We start from the raw sequence: 20,211 nt of genomic DNA on the forward strand, positions 1-20,211 counted from the left end.
CCACCTAATTTTGACCATTCATTTCAATGCAATCCATAACTGTGCTACATATCTTATCAAAGGTATTATTGATTATAAATACACACAAGCCTAGGATCACTACCATCCCAACTCCTCAAATTCCCAAGTAACAAGCTTATTTCCTTCAAGTTTTCTAAAAACATCTTGTTCATTTTCACTTCTTCATTGTTCCTTTAGACACTCTTATTATTACAATCATGGGTTTCCGGTTTGCCACCTTAGTTCATGCCAAGCAACTCATTCAGAGGCCTTTCTCAAGCACCAAAGGTGTACCAAAAGGATTTTTAGCAGTTTATGTTGGTGGTGAAAGCAACTTGAATAGATTTGTGATTCCAGTGGCATACTTGAACCAACCTTCATTCCAAGACTTTCTAAGTCAAGCTGAAGAGAAGTTCGGATTTGATCATCCAATGGGAGCTCTTACAATTCCGTGCTCTGAAGATTCCTTCATCGATCTTATTTCTCGCTTAAGCTCCTAATCATATGAATTTAGACACCAATAGATGATAACAACAGCTAACCAAATTTAATGTTCTAACAATTTTTTAGGCAAACAATGCCTATATTTCTTGTAAATATTTTTTTTTCTTGGGATTTAACAAATAATGTTGTCCCCAAGAATGATATTAAGAAATTTTCTTACATGAATTTTATGTGATTAGAACCTTTTTTTTATTAAGATTCTAATATCGAATCCTTGTACACCCTTGGTCTTCATTCTTTTTTGGCATTTTTAAAACCAAAATATTGTAGTGCAAATTAAATTCTTGACATGGAATATGTTTAATCAGCAATATACATAGTTTAATTAACATTAAAGTACAAAGCAATTGAGTGTATCTGTCATTAGAACAAAGTTATATTTTTAGCCTCTTTACTCAAAATTGTATTTATTTGGTCTTTGACTTAAGAATTAAAATACAAACTATTTAAAGAAACATTAATTTAAATTAAATTTGTGTCATTATTTATGGAGCTTATTATCATGGATCTGAACTGGATTTATGATCATCAAATGAAAAATAACATTCAAAAAATGATGAGCTTACTCACTTATTCAGTCTAAAAAGTTGAGTCTTCTTAAGGATGGATCCCTTGTATTTCTAGAGTGTGTAACTAATTATTCTAAGTTCATATCAACAAAAGAAAAATTATTCTAAGTTGTTATCAGATAAAGGTTAATGGGTTTTGAAGATGGTATGGTACAACAAGAGATTTTATATGATAGAAAATGGCAGTGTAATTAAAGCAAAATATAACAAAGTATGAGATGAAGACATAAATCTTTCTAACTATCCCATTTTAATTTTCAATGAAAGAAGAACATGTAGACTAAAATGAGAAATTTCTGTATATATAAATGTATCTTTCAAAAGTAATCAAACAATTTCCTTTTCATGTTAAAAGTATATGATCTACAAAACTGTTTCTGTACTAAATTATGTTAGTTCTATGATTTACAATAATCAATTCAAGTGAGAAGTGAGATCAATGAAGATTTGCTCTCTGCAGGGAATGGTAAGTCCTCCCATGGGATGCTCATATCCAAAATCTTGCTCTGCCATGGTTAGTAGTTGTTGAAAAGAAGGCTCATTCAAGTACCAAACAGGTACTACATGTCTTTTCTTCTCCTCATCCTCTCCTCCAACATACACTGCAATGTACCCTTTTGGAACCAAACCACTCTTCAAACCTCCTTCTTTAAGCCCCGAAAGAGATCTACGAAGATTCTTCTTGGCATTGAGAATACCGGGCAATTTAAACGCCATGCTAGCAACAATCTACCAGTGCTATGTATTAGGGAATGTATGAGAGTTTCTCACAACAGAAAGAGATTTGGTTGTAGTTGTTGAGATGGAGAGTTGATGATTAAGGTGTGTGGTAGTGTGGTTGTATATATAGATGAATGGCTGTGAAAGGAGGTGGATTCAGTTTTGGGATTTTCAAGGGACATAGGCATTTGAAGTTCACATGGCACTGTCTAGGAAGTCATACATAGAAAATAAGCCTATCAAGAGAAACAAGCTACAAAGGCAGGACTATATCCACATCTTTATTTTATAATTTTTATATGAATATGTGATCACTTGGATATGAGACATGCCTAAGACATATTATGGTCAATTGTCCTCAAAGTTGTTGTAATGGGGTTTGAAATATATATATGATATTGGGGTATTTTGTTTCATTTCAAAGTTGGGTCTCACCTTTGATATGCCTAAAACATCTAATTACAGTCCATGGTGACTTGTTAGACAATACCATGTGATTACACAAGGAGTATACCTCACTAGACCCCATCTAAGCAAATTTTCTCTGTTTTTTCCTTGACCATTCATTTATGTGAACATCCTATCAAAGAGTATTGGTTATAAATACACCTATGAATGATATCACTAACCATCCCAAGTCCTCAAACTCACACTTACCAAGTCTTTCTGATAATCTCTAGCCACCTTTCTTCAAACACACTCTTATTATTACAATAATGGGTTTTCGCTTTGCTAACTTAGTTCATGCCAAGCAACTCATTCAGAGGCCTTTTTCAAGCACAAAAGACATTCCAAAAGGCTTTGTGGCAGTTTATGTTGGCGATGAGAGCAGAATGAAGAGGTTTGTGATCCCTGTGGCATACTTGAATCAACCTTCATTCCAACACTTTCTAAGTCAAGCTGAAGAAGAATTCGGATTCGATCATCCAATGGGAGCTCTTACAATTCCATGCACAGAAGATGCCTTCATCAATCTTATTTCTCACTTAAGCTCCTAAGCTTATGAGCTTACACACCAACAGATGATAACCACAAACAAACCTTATTGTTACATTTTTTTTGGGCAGACACAATGCCTTTATTGTAAATATTTTTTCCTTGGGAACAGAAATTTGTCCCAAGAATGATACAAATGAATACTATTAGAATTTTTCTCAGATGAATTTCATGCCATTTTTGAACCTTTTTATCTTTTGAACTTAACATAGAATCCTTATCTATATAGGCTCTTGGTTTTACTTTCATTTTTGCTATTTTTATAACCCAAAATATTTCAAGTATAAAGTAGAATTCTTAAAATAGAATAATGCATTGATATAATAGGTATAAGTAATAAAAAGTTGCAACCAAGTATGAAACAAAATGAATAATATTGAAAATTTTATTTTAAAGAAACAAAATTCTGTCAATGCCATATGATTGGTGAAGTACTTTGCTTCTTACTTAGGCTGTCTCCAAATTGATCATTTTCAAACGAAAGATTATCCGTTAAGATGAAGCTTTGAGATTATTGGACACAAATCAAAGCATTCATTTAGACTTATTACATATATATATATATAACTATGGATATTCATTAAGATACTTTTTCTAAGCACAAGAAATAAAATGCTTTTTATGCATGTCATGAACAAATTAAAACATTTTCATGATATACAACTACATATGATCGATGAATTGCATAATCAAATCAAAAATGCTTTTTTTAAAATCTATTAATCAAATGAATTAGGAATATTACATTATCATAATCTTGATAACATATGACATGAATTCCAAGTTGAGCCACTACTACATAATAGTTGCTTCAAGAAGAAAAAGACAAAATCTAAATCTAAAATAATATAGACTAGTGTTGATGATGTTGATTGAACCAAGAGAGAGAAAGCAGTGTTGGAAAGTAGGTATGATATTGGTTCACTAATTCATTACTAAGTAAATCTGGAAAACTTAGTTTTTCAAATGTATCAGTGTTTGGATCATAAGTCATAAAACACTTTGAGACATAACATAGTAATATTTGACCATTCTCCCATGGCCCCACAACTCTTAATGGATTAGCAAAGAAAGGAGATTGATCAAGTGGTGCTAATTTGATCCATTCTAATTTATACATTTTAATCCAATATTCTTTCTCATAATCCTTCAAATTCCATATCTCAACGCGATGATTAGGAGTCTTATCCGAAGAATCCACCAAACTAAGAACCCCATTATTAAGATGAGCCAATTCAAAAGAATCAATATTAGTTATTGGCAAAGAAACCAATCCAAACTTCTCTTTCTCTATATCAAAAGCCATGATCTTACAAAGGTTAAGAGGACTGTTGTAAGTGTAAGGCTTAGTATTATCAAATTGACGCAAACCAATCCAATAAATAACTCCATTAACACACTTTGGCATTGGTATTGGAAGACATTGAGGTTGTGATTTGGTGATCATATTCCATGATGATGATGATGATGATGATGATTTTTTCTTATCATGATCACGTAAATGAAGTGTGTAGATCATAGCTTCAATTTTATCATTAGAAGAATTGAGAAAAACACTCACAACTTTGTAGTTTCTAGATGATTTATCAAACCCTAATCCGTAAGAACAATAACGAACTTTGGAAGGAGTTATAGATGGTAATTCTAGAAACTCTTTCCTTGAAGGGTTAGCCAAATAGGGTTTAGTCTTAGTTTTTTTTGTGAAGCAAAGAATGCCATGCAAAGAACTCTCCAAGGAGACTTCTTCTTCTTCGTCTTCCTCTTCCTCTTCGGGCCATGGAAATTGGTTAAAATTAATCTCCAACACCTTTTCTTTGGATATTCCATCGTTTGAAACCATGTTAAGGTTATTGATGTTATTAATGATGGCGTTAATCCTTCTTCTTTTATTTACTTCATCCCAAACTGTGGAGGCATCATTGTTGTTGTTGTTGTTGTTAGGGTTTTGGGTGAGAAGTAATAGTAAAGGGTCTTGTTCATCAACACCTTTATTTAAGAGATTCTCTGCTAATTGGACTCCATAATAGCTTTCATCGATGATTTGACGCCATTGTTTGCATACCAACCTTAAATTTGTAAGAATGGTTTTGGCCTTTAAATTGGAGAAAATCTTAACAATTACGTCCTCAGATAATTGATCCATTATTTGAGCTCTTTCTTTATAATTATTATTATTATTATGAGAATGTATGTAAAAGAAAAGGTACATATATATAGGCGGAGAATGTTTTATATAGATTCCAACCTATTACGCATCTAAATATGGTTATCTTTTCGTTCATAGATAATAATAATATTATTATTTTTGAAAATTAATTACTTACTCTAAATTAAACATTATTTTAAATTTATTATCTTTATCAAATTTAAATTTAATACAAATGTAGGAATTTCAATATTTTTATGATTTTTTAGATTTTATTTATATAAAATACAGTATTTTAATAATTTTATGTTTTATTTTTGTTATTTTGTTGTTAATTTTTTATCATTTTTATATTGTTTTTATGTTGTTTTAATATTATTTTGATGGTTTTTCTTTTTTTTTTTTTGTTATTTTCATGTAATTTATTTTTTATATTTTTATAAAATACCATAAAAATATATAAAAAAAAAAAAAAAAGTGTAAATTTTTTAATATCTTATATAATTATCTATTTGTTTGACTACCTACAATCAATAACAACATTAATCCAAAATTGAAACTTAATTTTACTATAAAAATAATTAGAGAATTATTTAATTTATGTTTTCTTTTTAATTTAAGTTTGTGTGGAAAAATATTTTCATATTCTTAAGTTTTTATTAAATAAAACCACATTTTATTTTATTAACTTATGTTTAAAGATTTTCTTAATATTTTTTCAGAGCAAATCATTAATACATATATATACTATTATATTATTTTTTTTATTATAATTGTTTTATTTATCATTTTTATTGTTTCTACTCTATATTTTTTTTTTTTTCTTACCTTAAATTTCTATAATTTTATGTTATCTTTCAACAAAATTATTTTATATTAATATGTGTAGACATTTTTTTTCTTACTTAATCATTCTAAAGTATTTGTTTATTTATTTGAATATAGATTAATATTTGGGTAAATACTATTTTGAATCTTGTATTTTGTAAAAATTATCGATTGGACCATGTGTTTTGTTAAATGATAAAATGGACCCTATATTTTCCAAAATGATAAAAATAGGACCATGAGCTTAATTTTTGATAACTTTTTTTTTTTAATATAATCAACTTGAAGACAATTCCTAATACAAACACATACAGAAAATGTAAACAGTTTTGTTATAGCACTTTTAGATCGGATTATAATTAAATTTTATTTTGACAAAAAATCAATTCAAGGTTCCTATTTGTACCATTTTAGAAAATACAGGGTCCATTTTGTCACTTAACAAAATAGAAGGTCCAATTAATAACTTTTGCAAAACACATGGTCTAAAATAGTATTTACCCTTAATATTTTGATATTGTAATATTTGTAATAGTTGAATTAGAGTAATCTTGTCTTAGTACCAAAGTCGAATGGCTCATGGTGCACATGCGTGGAATTTATATATTTAAATAAATCTTGTCCTAAATTAATCATAAAACCCATTCTTTGAAAAGCTCTGTTAGGGCTTCTTTGACTCAGATCTCTAAATCGGAGCTATATGGCTAGTCATGGAAGTCCGAGAAAGGAAGTTTTGAAAGGGTCGGATAACAGGGGTGCTGCTCCAAATAACATCAAAGGGAAAAAGAAGGTGACATGGAATGATGGTAAGAAGAGGGGACCGCCTTCCTCTAATTTAGTCCTCAAAACTAAATCAAATGGATGCTGTGCTTGGAATCGAGCCTATTGATTTCTCAGATGCGGAGACGGAGGAGGAAGCTAAGGATGTGCGAATAAGGGATAATGAAGATGCTTCGAGAGTTCTACTGCTAAAGATTCATGAATTCTTCCTTGAGCCTCTCTCGCCTAAATCTTCTCTGAGATCTATCAAGTAGCAGGAAGATATCAGGAAAGGTTTTATGCAATTTCTGGAAGCTAACAATCGGTGTTTTGAGAATTTAGCGTGCAATTTCTGGAAGCTAACAATCTGTGTTCTGAGAATTTAGCTCAAGGTAAGATATCTAATCCCCCTATTCTACGTTCTGGTAGTGTGAAACGCAATTTGAAAACTTCTTTTTCGAAGTCAGCATCAGCTAGTAAGATTAAAATTACTATTGATGATATACATGAAATTGAATTCTGGAAGCCTTCAATAGTGTGTTATGTTTTGGGTGCAAATCCCCCACTTTCAATATTGGAAGGCTTAGCTCGAAGGATGTGGAAGGAAAAGATTTAACGTGTTGGAATGATCTCGTATGGTATTTTTCTAATTAGGTTCAATTCTATAGAAGACAGTGTTGGAAATTATTTTACCAGGATCTTAGATCTACTCACAAGTATGTTGATTAACACCCTAAATATGAACTTTCTAAAACGATGAAATAAACACATATAAAGTTTAGGAAACCTTACATTGGGTGCAGCGGAATTAAATGACTCCTTCCGTTCAGATCTCTAACCCTTGTATCCTTTATGTAGCAGAGTATTATCAAGACCTGAACCTGGATCTCTTTCTCTGAATCTTTGATGCTGAAACTCCTTTGCTGATGATCTTTCTTCACGATCTTCCTCACTATGATTGAGGTATTGCTTGTTGTGTGTGGGCACTACTCTAATCACTAAGGTGTTTCGAAATTATCAAGGAAGAAGAGAGAGAGAGAGGGTGGCGGCCAAGGTAGAGAGAGAAAGGCTCAGGTTTTCTGAATCAGAAGTGTAATTTTCCTGAAGCCTTCACTACCTATTTATAGCATTCCACTAGGGTTAGGTTTGAATTATTTGGCATTAAAATAATGAAAATATCAGTTTAAATTGCCTACAAAAGTGGTCGGCCATGGCTTATTGGGTTTGGGCCTTACTTTTTGCAATTTTGCAATTTTAACACTTTTGTATCTGATTTTCTCAAAAACGCCAATTTTCTAATTCAACCATTCAAATGCCAATTCTAACTATTTAATAACTATAAATAATTATTAAATAATATTGTCATTTATCATATTTATTAATTGAACCATACAAAGTATCATAATTAACAAATATGCCCCTAACAACTCTTTCTTTACAATTTCGCCCTTACTTAGTGAAAATTTCACAAATATACATAGTCTAATTTGAGAATTATAATTGATTAATCAAAATCAATTACATGAGTCTTACAAACAATATTATCTCAACTAGTGCGGGGACCATGGGTCTATATAACCGAGCTTCCAATAAGTAGATCAAGAATTTAGCACTAAAATTCACTAACTTATTAATTCTTCGTTGAATCCACGCATAGAACTTAGAATTGCACTCTCAGTATATAGAATGCTCTATATGTTCCACCATATAGACGCATCATTAGTTATCCATTGTTATAATCCTAATGTGATCAATGATCCTCTATATGAATGATCTACACTGTAAAGGGATTAGATTACCGTAACACCCTACTATGTATTTTATCCTTAAAACACTTGACCCCGTATAAATGATATTTCAGCTTACGTGAAATGAGTACTCCACCATTTATGTTCGTTTGGTCAAGCTCGAAGGAGATCATCCTTTGCTTACTATTCGCCAGATAGAAGCTATAGATTCCATGTTTATGTTAGCGCTCCCACTCAATTGCACTACCGTGTTCCCAAAATGTACGTATCACCCTGACCTAAAAGTAGGCTTAACTAACAAATCAAAGAACACGAATAGCCTTTCAAGATTGAGCCTAATCATAACAGGATTAAGAACATTTGATCAAGGATCAACTTGGCGATATTGACTTGAATAGATTTTACGGTAAGTTTAATTAAATCTAAGTCAAAGTTCAATATCGATTCCTTCCGATGCATACTCCATGCATCCAACCTGAGCTTTACTTTAACCAATGTTCCGGAAAGAACATAGCATTTCTCCAAATGCAAGTAAACTCTTGTTGTAGATTATCATATCAGTAAAACTCTTGTGTCTGATAAATCTAGGAAACTTTATTCACATAATCATGTTTACTCTCCAATGTGATGACAACACAATAAACAGGATCAAGTATGTGAAAAGGGTTTAAGATGAATTTATAAATCAAATAGACAAGCAATTGATAAAGTGAACCAAAACATACACAAATGAATGAAAAATACTTATGTTTCTTTATTGATGTTGAATAAAATAGATTACATTGAAATGGAGTTTTATTTAGGGCATAAAACCCAACAGATAGAGATAATGTTTTGAAAGGGGATACATATTTTTCAACAAAAAGCCTATTGTCATGAAACCTTGGGATCATGAGGTTAACTTCAAGAAAGAAGATGTTAGGGTGGTGCCTATTTGGGTTCACCTTGATGACCTTGATTTGAAATATAGGGGAGAAAAATATCTTTTAAAAATTATAGGCCAAATTGGAAAACTGATTATGGTAGATGAAGCAACTAAAAGGAGAGACAAGCTTAGCTTTCCTAGAGTTCTTCCAAAGGTATCTTCGAAGCAGGAATTTCCTAACACTATAGAATTCGAGGATGAAAAAGGGTATAACACAACCGTAGATGTTTCCTATGAATGGAAACCTGTCATTTGTAGTCATTGTTCTGGTTTAGGGCATGTGTCTACTGATTGTAGGAAGAAAGGGGTCTTGAAACAAACTTGGGTGGTGAAAAAGCCAATGGAAAATCGGTGGAAAATGATGTCAGAGTGGTTGGAGCCACTGTTGATTTTGAGGGCTTTCAGCCAGTGGTCAAGGGGTTGAAATCAAGAGACAAGGTTGTTGGTATAACAGCAGTAACAACTAATCAATTTCAAGTCTTAATGGGGAATACTTCAACTAAAAATGGTGGGGAACATGATAGCTTGTCAATAGATAGAATTATGAGTTGGAACATCCGAGGGATCAACAACCAACAAATGTAAAATGCAGTCAAGCAATTGATTTTTCATCAAAATGTTGGGCTTGTTGGTCTCTTCAAGACGAGAGTTAAGGCTCCTAACCTAAGAGTCTTATATGTTAGAATATTCTCGGGATGGTGTTTTACTTCCAATAGTGCTTGGCATGACGGAGGTAGAATAATTGTGAGTTGGAATCCATTTAGTTTTTCAGTTAATATTCTCCATTGCTCCAGTCAACTTATTCATTTTCATGTTGAAACTATAGATAAAAAAACAAAGTTTTTTGTCACTTTTATTTATGGTTTCAATGATGAGGATGGAAGAAGAGAGCTTTGGAAGGATATTAAAAACTTGGATACCGATGATGCTTGGGTTGTTCTTGGTGACTTCAATAACATCTTAAGACAAGATGAGCGAATTGGTAATCGGGCTAAACACAAAGGATCTAAGGAATTCAAAGATTGTGTGGATGTATGTACTTGAAGATGTTAAGTTTACGAGTAACTTTTTTACTTGGAATAACAAACAAAAAGGAGAGAAAAAGATTTATTCCAAGATTGATAGAGTGCTTGCAAACCAAAAGTGGCTGGATAAGCACCCTGCTGCTGAAGAAGTATTCCAAAATGAAGGGGTTTTTGATCATTCACTTGCCATATTAGGTGGCAAGAAACCATTTAAATATTTTAGGATGCGGTCAAATCATCTTAAATATGTTGAATTAGTCGTTGTAGAATGGAGGCAGTATATTTTTGGTACAAATATATATCAAGTTGTGTCCAAACTGAAAAGATTGAAGTGTGTGTTCAAGAATCTCAATTAGCAGCACTTTGATCTATTAAGATTTAAAATATATTTGTATCATGATATGTATTAAAATAAGAATATAATATAGATTTGATCTATTTTTTTATATTAAATATTAATTAGATGTATAATTTTAATAAATAAATATAAATATGTGTGAATTTCATTGAATAAGATACTTTTACATATCAATTAATATTTAATCTGCACAAGTGCGAATTTTAAACTTTTCAATCGACACAAGTATTAGTATCTACACTTTGCATATTGAATTGAATATTTTATATATGTATGAATGTCCCATCACTTACCCTTTTTCTTTTTCTCTTCCCCACTTTTGCAAACAACATTGGGTCGAAAGGCAATTTCATACTAACATCCCAATAATTTAATGAATTGGGTCGAATTATAAAAGCGTGCATATGCTAAATTGATCTAATAATGAAAGCCTGTAAAAACTGATCTTTAACAAGCTCAAATCAAAATTGTGGGATATAGACTTTCTTACTTTTTATATCCCAAAAAAGGAAAGGAAAAAAAACTGTCTATTTGAATTTTGACAATAATCCTACTAATCCTGTTCATGTACATTCTACCTTAAAACATAAAAATACATTCCATTGCAAATGTCCAGAATGAAATCCCAATTTGAGTGGCAACAAAATCACACAAAAAGGTCATTTTATCAGCCTTAGCAATGGGATGAAACAATGCTTGATCAATTCAAGCCAATCTTGGGCACAGGCTGAAGTCAAAAGTATGGATGAACTCGTAAAAGTTCTTCCAGCTCTTCCCATAAGAATTCCCATGTGTTACATTGAAGTTGAACACTGTGTGTTTCAATTTAGGTTTCGGTTTCCCTTAGTAATGTCCAGTTTCACATCTAGCTTGCACCAGTGGAAGATTGTTTCTTTTTTCTCTTGTGCTTGGGCTTCACTGCATCCTTCAAAGTTTTTTCTCCTTTAGATTGTTGTTCGGGTTGAGCTGGATCAACTGCTAAAGATCCTTGATTAACAACTGTAGGAGGTTCCTCTAGCTTGATCTCAGATAAGGTATGGTTTTTCTTCAATTCCTCTTGTTTCTTATTAGTTGTTGACCTTCCTGTTTCCACAATTAACAAAGTTGAGGGAAAAGAAAGTAAGGCAAATGTAAGGTTTTAAAATAGTAGAAGAAAGAAGCTATGAAGATTTTCATTTGTTAATGCCCATATGCATTTGATAGGATTAATGAGACAACAAAATATCAGCAGAACGTACCACGTGATGCTAGAGATGCTTTTAAGAATTCTGGATCAACACCCTTCGAGTAAGGATCCCTGAGAAAAAGAAGATAATTTTAAAATAGAACTAAATCAACATCAATGGTTGCAAAGGACATGAAAGAGCTTTAATGATAGATTACCATTAGCCGCAACTTTCCTAGTGACTACTGCCTTCAGAACATATATCATATTATCACTCTACAATACACATAATGAAGTAAGAAGCTTTGCTTTTATATGAAACTGGTTTAGTTTGAAAATTCGTAAAATAAGGCTTCTGACAAACTAATAATAAAAACTAAGTATAGTATTGGGTAAAATAGGATTTAATACATATGCTCACACGCAATAATAAACAAAATAATTGAGCACAGATTACACACTTTGAATGTAAAAAAAAAAAATTGAAAAGGTTTAAAGTGATCAAAACTCCTTTAGCTTTTCCTAATAAATGATTGTACATGTACCAATTATACATCCAAACATGTTTTAAGTATACTGTTTACTAATGTTGAATTCTAAGCAAACCAGAGAAAGAAAAGGAAAGAGAAGAAAGAGAGAATTGGCTGATTTCATTGATTGATAGAATGGTACAAAGAAACACTTATATACAGCTGAAAACCAGCAACAGAGAGCAGCAGAAAAACAGTTAGAGAAGAGTAACAACCCAACTAACAGATAACTAACTCACTAACTAACTAGGTACTCTTAACAGCCCCCTTCAAACTTAGGGTGGTGAAGCAAACCACACCAAGTTTGTCACGAAGATAAGAGAACCTAGAGCTGGAAATTGGTTTAGTAAGTGAATCAGCTAATTGATGTTCGGCAGGAACATGTTGAACAAGAATTTCTTTGCCCATTACTTTGTCTCGAACATAATGGATGTCAATCTCTATATGCTTAGTTCGAGCATGCAACACCGGGTTGGCCGAGAGTTGAACAGCACTGAGATTATCACACCATATAACAGGTGGCGATGAGGACTGTTGGTGCAGTTCAGAGAGGAGGGACTGCAGCCAGCTGATCTCTGTGACAACAGCAGCAAGGCTGCGATACTCGGCCTCTATTGAAGATCTGGATATTGTTGTTTGCTTTTTGGACTGCCAACCAATGAGATTGCCCCCTAGAAATATGCAATAGCCTGTTGTTGATCGTCTGTCATCAGGATCAGCCGCCCAATCGGCATCGCAAAAAGCTTCAAGATCCATAGAAGTAGGACATTTTAAGTGTAAACCATAATCGAGAGTGCCAGCTAAATAACGCAAGATGCGTTTGACAGCCACTAGATGAGATTGCAAGGGAGATTGCATAAATTGACACACTTTGTTTACACTAAAGGCGATGTCGGGTCGAGTGATTGTAGCATATTGAAGAGCCCCAACTAAAGATCGATAAGCTGTAGCATCGATGCTTAGGTTCCGCCAAAGTTTGATAGTCGAAGCCCACTATTCATAGGTGAGCTTTGAGTTTTGACCCCTTGCATTTCAGCTTTGCATATGATATCTTGAATGTACTTTTGCTGAGAAAGAACAATGCCATTTGCAGTAGGAACCACCTGAATTCCAAGAAAGAAGTCCATGATGCCAAGGTCTTTCAAGGCAAACTTGGAGCTGAGATTGGATATTAAGGTGGAAACTTGATGAGAATCACTTCCTGTGATTAAGATATCATCCACGTAGATGAGAACATAGATGACACCAGTAGAGGTAAATAAGGTGAACAAGGACTGATCGGTTTTGGCACTTGTGAACCCGAGTTGAAGAAGAACAATGGACAATTTTTCAAACCAAGCACGAGGTGCTTGTTTGAGCCCATAAATTGCCTTATGTAGTTTGCACACTTTGGTTGGATGGTCTGGATCAACAAAGCCAGGAGGTTGAACCATATATATGTCTTCATGAAGGTCCCCATTGAGAAACGCATTGTTCACATCTAATTGGCGAACCGTCCAACCTTTTGAAAGAGCAATTGTGAGCACAACCCGAATGGTCACGGGCTTAACTACTGGGCTAAATGTTTCATGGAAATCGAAGCCCGCTTGTTGGTGGTATCCCTTGGCAACAAGCCGAGCTTTAAGTCTGCTAACTGAACCATCAGCATTCTCTTTGATGCGGTAAACCCACTTGCAACCAATAGGCTCACGGTTAGGAGGCAGGGGGACCAAAGTATAAGTGTTGTTCTTCTTTAAGGCTGTGTTTTCTTCAGACATGGCTGCAAACCATTTCGGATCCTTTAAAGCACTTTTAACAGATGCTGGAATGAGGGAGGCCATTAGGACCTTGGGCTTTCGAATACCAGACTTGGCCCTTGTTGTCATTGGATGTTTGTTGACCACAACATCCGGTTGTTGAGTAGTTCCAGAGGGGGGAACCGGATCTGAATGTAACCCAGGTGTAGAGATAGGACTAGTAGAGGCTGGTATAGTGGCAGGCACGGGTATAGCAGCTGGTGTAGAGTCTGTCACAGGTTGAGCTGAAGCTTCAGTTGCTGCACCTGTAGGAAAATTGTCTGCAGAAACCACATTAGTAGGATAAAAACCAAAATTTTGAGCATTGGGCAGACCAGTGGTAGCACAAGGAGTTGAAGCAGCAGAGTTTGTGGGTTGAGAGGGGTGAGAGAAGCCAGGAGGAGGGCCAAGAGAGCTAAGTCTTGGAGGGACACCAGAGGCAGACACATGAGGAAAACCAGAGGTAGTGGTTCGAGAGGTCTGATTGGTGTTGGCGTCAAGAGCAAAGGGGAACACAAGTTCATCAAAAAGCACATCCCTAGAAATATAGACCCTTCCGTCCTTAGACAAACACTTATACCCTTTATGAGCTAGACTATAGCCTAAAAAAGTACAAGGTTGTGATCTAAATTGAAGTTTGACTTTATTATAGGGTCTTAAGTTTGGGTAGCATAAACAACCAAACACTTTGAGGGAGGTGTAGGCTGGTTTGACTTGAAATAGGATCTCAATTGGTGAAAGATGGTGTAACTGGGGTGAAGGCATTCTATTGATTAAGAAAACAGCAGCTCGATATGCTTCATCCCAGTATTTTAAAGGCATACTAGCTTGAGCTAATAAGGTCAAACCACTCTCAACTATGTGTCTATGTTTGCGCTCAACAACTCCATTTTGTTCATGGGTGTGAGGACATGAAACCTTGTGAACAATACCAGATTGTTGTAGGAAGTGAGTAAAGGCTTGGTACTCACCTCCCCAATCTGATTGAATTTGCTTGATTGGTAAACCAAGCTGGAGTTCAACTTGTGTTTTGAAAGTGATGAAGGTGGAGAGAGCCTCATCTTTTGTTCGCAACATGTAAATCCAAGTGTGTCTTGAAAAGGCATCGACAAAGCTAATGTAATATCGATATCCACTAGAAGAGGTAATTGGGGCAGGACCCCACAGATCAGAATGCAAGAGTTGAAGAGGGGCAGTATAGACAGTGGTGGATTGGGGAAAAGGAAGTTTGTGATGCTTTCCAAGACAACAAGCAGAACATAATTGAGTGGAAAAATCAATGTTTTTATTGCTTGTTTGAATATTACATGAGTTGAGTACATGTTGAACTATTTTATGGTGAGGATGACCCAACCTTTTGTGCCATAAAGCAAAAGTATTACAAGAATTTGACAGTGTATTAGAATTACATTGTGTTGACAGAGGACTCAAGGTACATTGATTGGCAACAGTGGAAACATCAGGGATATTGGAAGAGGATGATGGTTCCTGCTTGCTTAGGGACAGAATGTTGAGTTGATTTGGAGCAAATTTGTAAAGACCATTGTCAAGCTTCCCAACAAGTAAAATCTTCGAAGTAACCTGGTCCTTAACAACACAATGAGAAGGGTGAAACTCAAAAAAGACACCATTATCTTTAGAGAATTGAGATACACTGAGAAGATTCTTAGTAATTTTAGGCACATGCAAAAGATTATTCAAAACAAGAGTTTGATTGTAAAAAGGAGACACAAAGGAGGAATGACCAATGTTTTGAATGTTCAAACCTGTGCCATTGCCCATATGAACCTGCTGCTCACCCGTGTAACTGCTGCTATTGGTCAAGTTCTGTTCATTTGGTGTGAGATGGTTTGTAGCACCGGAGTCGGGATACCAGTTCGGATCATTAATCACTTCAGGTGTTGCATAATAGGCTTGCATTTCGGCTATATTAGCATTAACATGACCTGGGAAGTTTTGGAATGATTCGGGTCCTGTGAAGGACTTATCGAATCTATAGAAACACTGCTGAACCATGTGCCCCAGCTTGTGGCATAGCTGACATTGAGGTTTTTGTCCCCAAATGGTGGAAATACCTCGACCACGAGAAACTCCTCCTCTGAAGTTGCCAAAGTGACCACGAGTTGAAGGACCTGAACCTCTGGAAACAGGCAAGAAAGGTCCAGATTGGAATGAATTTTGTAGAGGAAACGAGGAAGGATTACCTCGATACATGTTGCCTGATCCATAGGAAGGGAAATTTGGAGATGGAGAAGTTGTTCCTCTGCCAGCTTGAGCTTTTGTATTAGCAAGATTGGCCTCACTTTTGGCAACATCAAGCTCCTTAGCAGCTTTGTCCAACTGAACCTCCTGAGCCATTAAAAGAGCTTCAATCTCAGGCACACTGTAAGCATCGGTTCTGGTATTCACGGATGTAATGAATACATTGTATTCGGCAGGCAATCCATTAAAGATTGCTTCAATATAATCTTGAGTAGATGTAGGATGCCCAATCGAAGCAAGAGTATCGATTATGCTTTTGAGCTTAAGGAGATAATCACTTAGAGAGTTCTGCATTTTGGTGTTGCGGAGGAGGGTTTTGTATTGGCCAATCTTAGCTCGGTTGAGAGAAGTGTAGTACTCACGAAGATTATGCCAGATCTGAGCAGCGGATTCAGATCCGACCATTCTTGTGAGAACCTTCTCGGACATGGACGAAAGAAGCCAAGAGACGAGAACATTGTCCTGCTGCTCCCAGTCCTCAAACTCAGGGCTCACTTTGTTTTGCAGCCGATCTTCATCAGAGAGAAATTTTGGTGGTGCGAGTTTCGGATCGAGAAATTTCTGTAATCTACTTCCTTTGATTGCAGCCAAGACTTGGTGCCTCCATGGAAGATAGTTAAATTCATCCAATCGAACCGAAAGAGAGTGCGAGAAGGAAACAAGATTAGTTTTAGGTAAAGGAATTTGAGATGAATTTGGAGGAGTCAACGAACCTCCATTGTTGTTTGCAGATGATTGCTCCATGACAAGAAAGATTAAAGCTCTGATACCATGTTGAATTCTAAGCAAACCAGAGAAAGAAAAGGAAAGAGAAGAAAGAGAGAATTGGCTGATTTCATTGATTGATAGAATGGTACAAAGAAACACTTATATACAGCTGAAAACCAGCAACAGAGAGCAGCAGAAAAACAGTTAGAGAAGAGTAACAACCCAACTAACAGATAACTAACTCACTAACTAACTAGGTACTCTTAACAACTAAATCCTCAGCAATACATCAAAGTGAAGTTGAGAAAAGCTAAAATATTATTATTTCTCTTTTCAAAAATGACAACTAGTAGCCTACCAGGATGAAGGGCCCCCGATGAATTTCTTCACTTCATTTCCCTTCTTAATTTGTCCTTGTTCTAATGATTTAGTTCCTCCCTCTTCAACATTTTCAGATTGACCGGAAATTATGGTATCAGTTTTATCAACTAGCTCGCTCTTTATTTTCTTTAATTTAGAATCAACTTCATCAATATCCATAGCAGTAGAAGCAGGATGGCGTTTAATCTTCTTTAATGCTCTCTGTGTGTCAAATGAATCCACCTAATAGAAATGTATTAAACAAGTTATAAATGTAGCAATGCTAGTTTTTTATCATTCCAAATTTGCCAAAATGAACCACGATACAAAACACACTGCACTGCAACATGAGGGAGAAAACAGGTTTTTCTCCTGTCACAGTTTTATAATGAAGGCATTGCAACCAAGCAAAAAAGAATGGTCATTCCCCTATCACGATACTAAGGATGAAGGCTTTGCAAGCAGTTATTTCTCTAATGAGATTCAGAATGATCTGTGTATATATTCAAGTCTTGGGTTTCAATTATCAAAGAGTAATTTCATATGGGACAGGGAAAAAAACATACTGCCTTCTTTATCTTCTGGGTTATATCACCGGCTTTCACAGAGGCGATTCGCAAACACTGCATGATAACACTTTGCAAGACACCTTCCCCTCCAGCTTTTTGAATAGAACAAATATCACCATTCGCATTTAGTGTGGTTGTCATTCGTCCTCCCATAACAGCCTCTTCATAATGAGTTGGATCTATTACCTAGCCAACATTCATACAAATTTAGAAGAAACGATATGTGCCAACCACATAACAAAAGCTCAAGATAACCCTCAACTACAAGAGACATTTTCAGCTTACCACACTACTTTCACTACCAATAAATGCAAAGGTTATTGCTATAGGAAGATGATGTATTATCAGAGGTAAAGGGTCTCTCTCCTGCCACAATTCAACAACATTACAAAATTCAAAGAAAGTTCAGTTTATAATTCATTTTTTCCCCTCAATACACTTGTATAAAAGTTGATAATTTACAAGTTCAAACACAAAATTCCAATATGCAAACCTCAGGTGGATGTACAATCACTTCTTGACCATCATCTCCTCCTAATGAGCATTCGGGCCTCCGAAACGTCATGAGAGCAGCCAAAGCAGCAATATTTGCAGTATCCACAAGGTTTCTATTAACAAATTGTTCAAAATGAAAATTCAATATACATACTCAAAACAAATGAACTGCACATTGTGCTTGAGGGGACAAGATTTACAGCATACCCTCCATTATCTAGAATATGTAGGTCAATACGAATGGCCCAAACCAATTTTCCTGGAAGAACACAAAGCGATTCAGTGTCAACAGCCCTGCTTTCTCTGCACATACATTTAGAAATTCAAATTGTTAACATTTCTTTTCAGTTTACAATCAAACTAATTACTAATGGCAAAGACTATCAAACCTTAGGCCACGGTCTATAACACGGCCAAGCTCAATAGCAGCCTCGGTGGGGCGGCCAGGCTCAAAGGAAGGATCAGCCATAGGAGAGAACTCAGTGAAGATGGAAAGCGTGCCCTCATTGGAGCGGTCACGATAGGGTTGAACCAATTGACCCGTCACAAAACCCATGACATGGGTTTGGCCCAGCTGCACCTCTGCCGAGCCATCGTCCTTGCCGAAAGTGATGATGACATTGCGATAGTCGAATGGACGGCGACCATCAACTCGGAGGTCGGAGAGAAGAGCGTTCTCGATAAATTTCTTCTCATTGACTGTGAGACGCCATGTATTGGCCAGTCGTTGCTCCATTGTTAAACTTCAACAAAATGAAACTTAGTACAAATCCAACAACGAACCTTAGCTTAAATTGGTGACAAAGATGGCGGGGGAGATGCCGGAGAGAGAGTGTGTAATGTCGTCGGCGGGAAGAGGAGATGGCGAGTGTGAGAAGGTAGCAGCAATGGAGATGAAACCCTACCAGTGTTACAGTTATTAGGCTAAATCATATGGTAGTTTTCTAGACTATAAATATATTTTGACATATTTATTTCTTTTTAAATAGATATGGTAGTTTTCTAAATTATTAATATATTTTGACATATTATATTATGTATTAACTTTTGACATATATAGATACGAGAAATGCTAATGTCTCGAGCACCCAGCACAGCATAGTAATGGAAAAGATATCGATTATATGAGAGAAACTTTTCCTTAGCATTTTCACAATGCGAAACACTAAAGTTACGTTTGGTTCGGACGAATGAAAATATAAGAATATAAATAGAAATAACAATGAAATGGAATAAAATTTAAAATGCATAAAAAAAATTGATAAAAAATTATTAAATTTTTTTTGTATTAGAATGGTCTTTCCTTTTATTTCAAAATAGAATAGTCATTCCACCAAAATAATAGAAAGGTCATTCTATTAGAATGATATTTCAATACTTTAATATGCAATCCAGGGTCGGCCCTGAGCATAGGCAGGCTAGGCCTGTGCCTAGGGTCCACCTAGCTCAGGGGCCTAAAAAAAATTTGTCTCCTTTTAAAATTACACATTTTTTTTATCAATTTTAAAAAATATCACTTTTTTTTTCTAAATGAGGGCCCAAAAATATTTTTTTTTCTCCTATGGCCCACTAAATTTCAGGACCGGCCCTGATGCAACCAAACAAAAGAAATGAAAATTATTAAAAGGTTTTTGTTTGAAAACGTTTGGCTCCAAAATTCTAATTAGGACAACCAAATAAATGAGAACTGGAAACCTTCTACCAACATCTCCAATCCCATCACTCACCTCGTGGATTTGCAAGGCAATTTGGCTAATCACCTCCAAAAT

The 20,211-nt window shown here is 35.0% G+C and overlaps 5 protein-coding genes across 5 annotated transcripts; 2 read left to right on the forward strand and 3 right to left on the reverse strand.

Moving 5' to 3' along the window:
- The first annotated feature begins 77 nt into the window (after nt 1–77).
- On the forward strand, nt 78–700 carry LOC115695781 (auxin-responsive protein SAUR24-like). Its single transcript, XM_030622859.2, has one exon. It carries the CDS (start codon nt 219–221, stop codon nt 498–500), a length of 282 nt encoding a protein of 93 aa, XP_030478719.1. The 5' UTR covers nt 78–218; the 3' UTR covers nt 501–700.
- Nucleotides 701–1,225: 525 nt separating this feature from the next.
- Nucleotides 1,226–1,908, reverse strand: LOC115695459 (auxin-induced protein 15A-like). The gene has a single exon (XM_030622522.2). It carries the CDS (start codon nt 1,788–1,790, stop codon nt 1,488–1,490), a length of 303 nt encoding a protein of 100 aa, XP_030478382.2. The 5' UTR covers nt 1,791–1,908; the 3' UTR covers nt 1,226–1,487.
- LOC115725651 (auxin-responsive protein SAUR24-like) lies at nt 1,858–2,950 on the forward strand. Its single transcript, XM_030655232.2, has one exon. It carries the CDS (start codon nt 2,510–2,512, stop codon nt 2,789–2,791), a length of 282 nt encoding a protein of 93 aa, XP_030511092.2. The 5' UTR covers nt 1,858–2,509; the 3' UTR covers nt 2,792–2,950.
- A 692-nt stretch (nt 2,951–3,642) lies between these two features.
- Nucleotides 3,643–4,932, reverse strand: LOC115695460 (F-box protein At3g07870-like). The gene has a single exon (XM_030622523.2). The coding sequence runs from the start codon at nt 4,930–4,932 to the stop codon at nt 3,643–3,645; it is 1,290 nt and encodes a 429-aa protein (XP_030478383.2).
- A 6,034-nt stretch (nt 4,933–10,966) lies between these two features.
- On the reverse strand, nt 10,967–19,464 carry LOC115694746 (exosome complex component RRP45A). Its single transcript, XM_030621839.2, has 8 exons — nt 18,832–19,464; nt 18,650–18,745; nt 18,441–18,555; nt 18,233–18,313; nt 17,945–18,133; nt 17,377–17,621; nt 11,817–11,875; nt 10,967–11,661 (listed from the first exon to the last, which is right to left on the reverse strand). The coding sequence occupies exons 1-8, from the start codon at nt 19,176–19,178 to the stop codon at nt 11,444–11,446; spliced, it is 1,350 nt and encodes a 449-aa protein (XP_030477699.2). The 5' UTR covers nt 19,179–19,464; the 3' UTR covers nt 10,967–11,443.
- Nucleotides 19,465–20,211: the final 747 nt, after the last annotated feature.

Source organism: Cannabis sativa, chromosome 6, assembly GCF_029168945.1.
Source record: "Cannabis sativa cultivar Pink pepper isolate KNU-18-1 chromosome 6, ASM2916894v1, whole genome shotgun sequence".
In the NCBI taxonomy this organism is placed as follows: Eukaryota; Viridiplantae; Streptophyta; class Magnoliopsida; order Rosales; family Cannabaceae; genus Cannabis; species Cannabis sativa.

Excerpts from the sequence above, each read along its gene's own strand:
- LOC115695781 (XM_030622859.2), top strand. The coding sequence starts at position 219 with ATGGGTTTCCGGTTTGCCACCTTAGTTCATGCCAAGCAACTCATTCAG.
- LOC115695459 (XM_030622522.2), bottom strand. The coding sequence starts at position 1,790 with ATGGCGTTTAAATTGCCCGGTATTCTCAATGCCAAGAAGAATCTTCGT.
- LOC115725651 (XM_030655232.2), top strand. The coding sequence starts at position 2,510 with ATGGGTTTTCGCTTTGCTAACTTAGTTCATGCCAAGCAACTCATTCAG.
- LOC115695460 (XM_030622523.2), bottom strand. The coding sequence starts at position 4,932 with ATGGATCAATTATCTGAGGACGTAATTGTTAAGATTTTCTCCAATTTA.
- LOC115694746 (XM_030621839.2), bottom strand. The coding sequence starts at position 19,178 with ATGGAGCAACGACTGGCCAATACATGGCGTCTCACAGTCAATGAGAAG. Across the intron at positions 18,556-18,649 it reads CATATTCTAGATAATGGAGG|AAACCTTGTGGATACTGCAA; the intron begins GTATGCTGTAAA and ends ATTTGTTAATAG. Across the intron at positions 11,662-11,816 it reads AGCATCTCTAGCATCACGTG|GAAGGTCAACAACTAATAAG; the intron begins GTACGTTCTGCT and ends TTGTGGAAACAG.